Source organism: Pelecanus crispus, chromosome 3 (assembly GCF_030463565.1).
Source record: "Pelecanus crispus isolate bPelCri1 chromosome 3, bPelCri1.pri, whole genome shotgun sequence".
NCBI classification, from domain to species: Eukaryota; Metazoa; Chordata; class Aves; order Pelecaniformes; family Pelecanidae; genus Pelecanus; species Pelecanus crispus.
In genome coordinates this window covers 126,891,331-126,900,357 of record NC_134645.1, presented here as the reverse complement: position 1 = coordinate 126,900,357, position 9,027 = coordinate 126,891,331, and the positions used below count along the sequence as shown (strand labels likewise).

Genomic DNA, 9,027 nt, shown 5'->3' with positions numbered 1-9,027 from the left:
GCAACAGAAATGGATTTAAGCATTTGCATAAAAGCTGAGCTCAATCAGGATCAATAATGAGCGCTTTTAAAACATCAGAATTGAAAGCTCTTGACTAAGTATATAATTTGATTGTGAAACTATTATTTACATGTACATCTAATGTATTGAGGTCTACATGGAATACTTCCATTTATTATTTAAAAACCTATAAGAGTAGAGGCAGGGCTGTACAAGGCCCAAATAATGTAGTCTCTGCCAAATAGCATTCTCTGGTGTTACGTGTTCTTCATGCAGGGAATGTCACAAGCAGTATCATAAACATGGTTTTGTAAATATTCATTGTTTTATGATGCTTAGGCAATTTTATGGGACTGAAATGTTTAACAAGAGAAGGTTTAGACTAGCAAGTCTTTTCATACCGAAATGACTTGGAGCCTGAAGGAGCATTCTCCCCAACAAGTAAATACCCAAACAAAAGTTGGTTATACCCTCTGTTCATTCAATATGCTCCATTTACACACGCATACGCTGCTGAACAATGGCCACTGTCTTCCTCAGGTCTGTGCAGAATTATAATTTACATTTATAAACTCAGTTTCTCTTTAAGTAAACATCTAAAACATTTCATTTCAGAAGTGGCATAAACTAGAGCAGACAAAGAATCTGTTTTGGAAACATTTTCCTTTTCTTTTTGCCTGTGGTCTTCCACTGTTGTAGCTGACCACTTTGTTTTTCATTTCAGGTTAGAGGGTGCTAGCTGTATTTTTTACTAGAGTTGCTCTCTCATGCTCACAAGTACTTCTTACAAACTGTTCATGTACTGCTTACAACTGTTCATACCAAGGTTTCAGGTAATCACTATATATTGACCACAGAATAAACATTTTTAAAGAATTATTTATTGGTTGTTACTCCAACTGTTAGAAATACAATCAATTTAAATAACTTAAAATAAATTCTCTGGAGACATTATGCTTGTATTCCTGGTAAGAAATATCCATCTGAAATTTTTGTGAACACCTTGGCATAATAAATACTATTATTTAGAATAACATTCGGATTACTATTAGGATTATACCTATAGGCCCGGTCAAGACTGCAGATCAATTTCACTATGCGCTTTACAGATATGAACTTTTTAGATTAATCCAAATCTAACATATTATTGTTATTTTACTTTTTTAGCCAGTCTGTAGAAAGACTGAGCTTGTTATAATTTGGTTTGGTATTGATTTTGATCACATTTAAATCCTGAATCTTATTGAAATCAATGATGCTGCCATGTTGTAAAGTAAGAGCCCAGAACCAATGTTTCATTAAGAAAAAGGGATGTACCCAGGTCATGCGACAAGATATGGCAATTTGCTCTTTCTCAAAATGACTTTCCACGGTTATAGTCTCCATGTAAAGAGTTGTAATGCCAATACTTGAGACCCTGGGATAGACTGAGGTGATGTTTAATGACTGGGCATTCAGGATTATTCTACTCCTTGACTATCTAAACAAATAATAAGAAAAAGAACATGTCTAGAAGAGTACAATTACAAACAGATGTTATAGAAAAACATTAGAATATTCATGTATACTAATTTTATATCCAAATACAAATTCATCTCTCAGTATAAAAAGTCTGTTAAATTTATGGAGAAAAATTTCCCATTTTCTTTGACCAAGGAAGCAAGATTTAGCCTGCAATGAATTAACGCACATACCATGTCTCACTTCCTTAACTTAAATGCACAGAGCACAGAGAAATAGATTCAGGTACAGCACATGGAATTGCATCATCCCACATGATGAAGAGTTACATATTTCCCATTCCTGTCTTGCAAATTTATATGGCACTATTTTTTAAATCAATTACTTATTTCTCTGCTCTTTGAAAGTCTGGACTATGCTTTAAAGTAGGCAATACTGAGTACCACCCAATACTGTTAGTAGAGAATATATAGATAGAATACATGTCTAGACTACCTTAGACATGATACAATGCAGAATAATCTAGAGTACACTTGCTGCTTTCCATTGTGGCTTGCACTTGGAGACAAAACCTAAATGCTCTAATTAGGTTAGTCATTTTGACATAGCTATTAAGGTCAAAATAAATGCAAACGGATCATTTTCACTAGTTTAATGTTAGTTCTCATTTACCGTATGATTATAAAACTTTCAAAGTGCTCTTTTTGTCCAAACCAACATCCATCAAATGCTGCTAAAGAATAAATTACACAGCTTAACTCTTCTTCCAAAACTGCCCTATTAGGAACACTTATCACCAAATCAGACGGAAGAGAGGGACAATCATGATGAAACAGCAAAAAAGGGAAAGATGTCAGAAAATATTGCTGTTCATTCTTTACAAATACATATTAACCATCTTAAGAAAATATTCCCAAAAGAATATGTATTTTTTTAATAAAATATTCGGCTATATTTGCTTTTTAAACAGAAATAAAATCTAAATTCTATATATAGGACTGAGTTTTTCAGTAGCAAAGGATAAAACTTGTACTATATTCAGGTTTTCCATTTTAGAAGTAACACTAGTATTTTGAAGTGTTCTACAAAATGGAAGTTCTTCACATGATTTCCTTCAGAAATCTAGTCATTTTGGAAAGAAAGCATGCTTGCATCTGGCAACTGAAACTGATGGGATTCATCTCAGTTCCATCAAGGTTCAACCAGTCAAACCCAGCAAGATTCAGTGAAATGAAAAATAAAACATGAATCACATCAGTACAACTCAGCAATAGCAGGGTTCTAGCATGTATGCCTCAAACTGCAGTGGAATGCAAAATCATTTTGAACATTTGAATATAGGTCAACCTAGGTCAACTCTTTCTCAAAGCTGAAAGAATGAAACTGGCAGGAGTCCTATCTGGGTGAGGATGGTGAGACACTGGAAGAGGTTGTCCAGAGAAGTTGTGGATGTCCCATAGTTGGAAGTGTTCAAGGTCAGGCTGGATGGGGCTTTGGGCAACCTCATCTAGTAGAAGATGTCCCTGTCCATGGCAGGAAGGATGGACTAGATGATCTTTAAATGTCCCTACCAACCCAAACCTTTCTATGATTCTATGATTAATATCCTGGTGGGGAGCCTAGAAACTGTGGAATCCCCACATTGGACATAATCTCCAAATTCCTTTTTATATATGCAGAAGCCTGGAGTCAGAGAACATCCATTATCCCATAATGTGCTTTGGTTTCCTCACTACCAGAATCAGTCAGCATGACCTGCCAGCTGGCGTGCAAGTCCATGAGCCACAGGTTCTATGAGGAATTCTGTATGGCAAGGGTTTCTCACAGTCAATAAGCATCCTGGGATGCATATTCAAAGAAATTTTGCTTTGTTTCTGCTCTTGCTTTTCCTTTGTGCCTCATTCTGGTGTCACAGATTTAAGATACTATACATTGCAATTCTTTCAGAGAAAATTGCCAAACACAGCATGTCAGATATTATCCCATTAATATCAAGAGCATGTTTCAATGGATGTTACCAGCAAAAAGTTTGCAGTTTGAGATGTCCATAACAAAGGTGTTATAAAAATCCAAGTGTAATGGCAATTATTATTGCTACTTGTGCTGTTCACCTCTATAATTGGTTTAATGCTTGAAAATACTCAGTATCTCTATTTCTGTAAAAAACAGCCATCGAACAAAACTAATAGTTACCTAACTGTCTTGAAATATTTATTCATTCACTTAGAACAATATACATTATTCTCAGATAGTGACATAACTGGTTCTGGGCTAAACAGTCACCGGCCCACTATGACTGCATTTAGGTAACACACCTCCATTCTTTTGGGAAACCTATTCACACAAGGAAGCAAAGCACACCAGGACACAATGCAATAAGTGTAATCTTAGATTCATACCCAGTAAAACACTGGATGCTGAGTTCAAAATGACTTGATGTATTCAGGAATAGCTCCTTCCTAAAGTACTGAGAAGCCATTACAATTCCCTGTCACGTGGATTCTTAGCCATAATTGGGTTTTTTTTTTTTTGCATTGGCTAAACTGTCACAAAAGCCCTTTGTTTCTTTCCTCCTGGGAGTCTGAAAAAAACTGAGAAAAGACAGGCAGAAGGGAAAATATACAACCAAAATATATGTAAATCCATTACATTACAGAGAAAATTAAACTCTCCTCCTTCAAGGGCTTACTTCCTGGCATATTCACACAGTGCATGACTCTAGCAACACAGTTCTCTATCCAGACATACAAGTACACCTTTGAGTTTTCATGCAATAACAATGACCACTGTGTCTTAATTTGGTAAAAATGTAGATAGAGCACTGAGTAGCACCCTGCAATCTATATTAAAAAAGACTTCCACAACAAATACGCTTCAATGATGCCGAGGTCTGGTGGCATGTGTCTAACCAAACGTGGAGGAGATATATTAACAATCTTACAGCAGATCTTTTTAGAACGAGGTTTGGCCATTTCAGATCTCAGTAATAGGAACTATTTGACATAGGCTATGTTTATTTTCTAGGCAGTGCAAAACCTTGATATAACTTTAGATGGAAGTCTGAGCTATTCTCTATGGTACCTGAGGGAAAATCTGTATCAGAAGGATCTAAACCCTCCCCTAATATCTTTGAAGCCACCAGAAGGGGTATTTTTATGGATTAATGTAATAACCAACAGCCTGGAAGTTGTCAAGGGTCTGCTGTATTCAGAAAGTTAGTATTTGAACCAAAACTGCTAGGGGATGAGTTTTCAAACTAGAGGAAAGAAATGTAACAGTCATGCGTTATCATGCACTGAAAAAACATCCAAGGATGGGAGATGTGGAGAGAGAGCCACCAACTGCACCCCAACGTTACTCATGGAAAATCTTTCACCATTTTAAAGTTACAGACTTGAAGAATGAAAAACTTTAGTTTTCTCTATTCATTTGACTAAAATCACTTCCTTTAACCCTCTGGAGCAGTAGTGTGTAAGAAATGGAGCTAAGCAATGAGAACTCCAACACTGCAAACTACGTGGTGCCCAAGCTGTGAGATGGCATAAGGAAGACTGAGATAACTTGTCTTCGTGAATCCCACATGAGGACCTGGAACATAAGGCAAGATCTCTGTCAGACAGTTTCACTAGAGAAACATATCTGAGAGGGATCCTGGATATGAACTACTGCTTTCTTGTTTACATCTAAAATGGGAAGGTTGACTTTGGAAGTTCTTGGAATGGAATCAACCTATGAGATCCACTCACTTGGTCTCCTCCAACATCAAGCTTCAATATGAGACCATGACTGATGGTGCTCAGGGAAGAAAGCCTCCACCCAGGTGAACCTCATATTGAATGCATCCATCCCAAAGTCAGTCCCCCATACATGGAAATTTCTTGATGAAAACACCACTTTGCTGCCAAGAGAAGATTAGAGCCAATGCCTACATGTGTAAGGTTCTCATGGTCCTCTGATCTGGTGTATCTGGTCGTTCTGCTGTCAACAAAGAATGACCTTGAGAATGGAAAAATGGTCTAAGGAAAAGCCAAACAACCCCACAATGAAAGCTGCGTACTGGTAGGATAAATACAAGACCAGAAGATGACTCTCCTATCAGTTCATATCCTCTCGTGAACTGTGCCAAGGAAACAAATACATTTGATTCAGTTGAGCAGAATCAAGGCCTCATACATCATGGTCTCCATGGCAAGTGATTCAAACAGAGAGGCTATTCTGGGGAGTTAATTTTAGGTGTGGATGGGCAAGTATCTGGGTCAAATATGAACGAGTCATCACTGTAAAACATGTTAATCAAGTCTTAAAGCAAGGCAGATCCCTTCCTGTAACCCCACAGAAGAGAAGGTAGGGGAGCTTTTGGAAACCAAATAAAAAATCTCTGATATTTAGGAGACACACACACATTTTTGGAGTGTGATGTTGAATCTCGAGAAAACAAGGATGGTTTCCCAGCTGGCAATCTAGTCACGTTATCTACACCTTCATCTGTCTCTGCAATTATGTATGGGTCTTGCCACTACTGAGGCTGTTTCCAGACAGTGCAGAAATTAGTTTTAGTCTAAGAACTGAGAAGTCCTGGCTCACCAGAGGTGAGAAACGATAAGAAGGTGAGAAAAAAAAGAAGATTAAAGACTATAATGCGGGGCGGGGGGGTGTGGGGAAGAAGGGAATTGACAAAATCTGTATTTTAATATCAAGGGCAGTTAGAAAATTCTTGTCTGGTTTTGGTTTAAAATGCAATTATCCACATGGGAGTTTTCATACAAAGAACATGGATTTTATAGTATCTCACAATTTTAAGTGGGGAAATATTATCAGATCCTTTGCTGGTCCAGATTTTTATTCATTTCTCCAGATGTACTGCTGATTTAAACTCAATCCATTTGTACAGATGACAAGTCTTTCAAAAATCGACGTTCTTAAGGCACAAGCATTAAAAATGATACACAGCAAATTTTGGGGAGACTACTGAATGCCTCACACTAGGCAGCATGGCAAAAAGCCAAAAAACCAACTCTAGCTAAATTAAAAATAAGCTCCCAAATGAAAAAGAAAATGTTTGCTCTCTGCCTTGTATGACTGGCTGGAATGAGATGGAAATTATTTAAATTGAAAAAATAGTCCAGAGCTGTCCATTATTTCTTATTAATTTACAGCAAGGGTAAAAATCTTCTGTAAATCCTCCTTACTGCTGCTTAAGTCACATAACCAAGAAAATTTCAGAATAGCATAGGCCTAGAAAATGAAAATAATTTATTAAGTTCCACTAACTGTACTGTGCTAAAGTTTGTGTAATATTACTTTGGAAGACAGGAAAGCATTTAAAGTGATTCTTTTCCTTTCCCCGATCTTTTCTCAATGGTCAGCAGTCAAGAGCGGTAACATGCTCTTGCTTTCAAAAAACTGTTGTTGAAGACTTTGGATAACATATTTTGCCTGTTACTCCTTGTATGAGATTTCCTGTATGTGCCTAACATGTCATGTTATTTGGGATAGTTATGTACACTGTTAGGTTTCTAGGACTGATTCTACATTCTTCTTGTACAAGTATCATAAACTTATAATGGAGTAACATGGAATTTTGGCATTAGCAGACTCGCACTTTTTTCTTGTTAGTATTGTAAGAATGTAGAACTATGGCTTTTACTTAAAGTTCAGTCTAATTATACATTTTAGGGACTGAATTGAACATGTATATAGCTCACAAAAATGGTAGCTTCTTCAGTGATCTATATTCATTCTTTTCCTTGCTTCTGTAGTAGGACTGTTAACATGAATGGTAAACTGCCGTCAGAAAAGTTTAAATAAAATATCTGGACATGCAGAAGAATCCTTCCTCCCTACCTACAGCAGACTTTGTGAGGGCACCTACTGACTACAAATCAGAGCTGATGTGGAAGAATGATCAAAAGGCTTAAGAGGAATAGAAAAGACGATGTGCAAATGTATACTCCCAACTTCTCTACATGACCTTTAGGTTAGTTTTAAGGGTGGAAACAGCTGAAAGCATGACTTCACTAAATCTAAAGACAGATACCCACTCAATATTTCTCTCCCTGCAGTTTTTAAAGTGTCGCTACAGAATCACAACAAGCACATTGAGTAAAGCCAACTTTCCTCCTGGTTCTGTCATCCTAGGAGGTCATGCAGATACATAAAGAAACTATTGTGAAAGCAGTGGCAATAGGAGAAAGAAGAAGTCATGCAAAAGAAGCGTTGCCACAGTACTGTTCAAAATGCCTGGAGTTAATATTTTAAATACAACAGTGTGACAGTCTTCAATACGAAAAGGTAGGGTCAAAGGAAGCATCAATCTACCTTTGTGCTTTCCGCACCTGTAAGAAACTTACAGAAAGTTTGGGGTACTTTCATTTTGGACAACTGTGATAGTAATGTTCATCCCCAAAACTGCCAACGAAGGCACTGACAGGAAAAGTGGGCAGACTGACAGACCTAAATGCATGCTGTATAGTATCACTCAAAATGCTTTTCCTGAACTTTCTCATTAAAAAAGGAATCGTATTACAGCTCTACAACATCTCTATGCATCTAGAAGACGACCCAAGATTCCCTCTCTCTTTCTTGGCTTGTTTAGAGGGAACAAGATCTGCTCATCTCATCAACTACATTGACAGTAGGTAATGTCAACAAATTAAACTGCTCAGTTAGTTGCACTGTTTGGGAAGCTCACAAGACTGCAGGACATTAAAAAAAACACAGAGCATTTTATTTGTATCTTGCGGTTGCAGAGAAATTTCAAACTTTGGTTAATAATTAACCAAACCACTTTTAGTGAGGGTCAAGGAAGGAAGACTGACCTCTCTGTAATTGTTTATGTGAGCTCTTTACTTCTTTATAATAAAATTAAGTACATTTTCTGCTTTGAGAACCTATTGCCATGTTCTTAGCTACATTTCTTAGCAAACTTCTGTTAAAGGCACTTCTCTGTTTTGGACTAGAAATTCTATTCTACACTTTACAAGATACTAATCTAGCATTTGTGAGTGGCAGAAGAGGGACGTAAATTATGTAAAGATAAATCATTGCAAATATGTATCAAATATCATTAATAAACCAAACATTTACTGCCATTTCTAAAAGCATTGATCAGTTTTGACACTAGGAAAATTATAACTTCACATACTCATTTACTCTTTTTTTTTTCCTGTTCCTCACTTCTGAGGTCAAGTCCCACTATTTACTTGATATTTATGAACCTCATATGCTTCTATATAATTTTTATGTAGACGAATTTCCTCCAAATTCAGAATAATTTTCCTTTCCTAAAATCTCTCCAAAAATGGACAATTTTTTCCTGATTTTTAGGAGCTCAGATCTAGTTTGGTGGGTTTTGCTTTTTTTTTCCCTATAATGATTTCTTTGACATTCATTCTTTCCTAAATGTAGATATTCTGAGGTAAGCAAGGATATATGCCACACAGAACAGCAGATCAGAAGAAAATGACCCCAATTTATGACACTGGAGACAGACTACTTTCACATTTTTATCAGCTGAGAAAATTAAATAAAGAATTTGTTTGGCTGCTCTGAACAATGGATTTGCAA

The 9,027-nt window shown here is 36.7% G+C and overlaps 1 protein-coding gene across 1 annotated transcript in view; it reads right to left on the bottom strand.

Moving 5' to 3' along the window:
- Positions 1-6,606: 6,606 nt before the first annotated feature.
- SUPT3H (SPT3 homolog, SAGA and STAGA complex component) overlaps positions 6,607-9,027 on the bottom strand; it is a 99,608-nt gene continuing 97,187 nt past the window's right edge. Inside the window, exon 11 of the mRNA XM_075707748.1 lies at positions 6,607-6,696. Within this exon, the coding sequence (XP_075563863.1) occupies positions 6,607-6,696 (90 nt within the window). The remainder of the gene's footprint in view (positions 6,697-9,027) is intronic.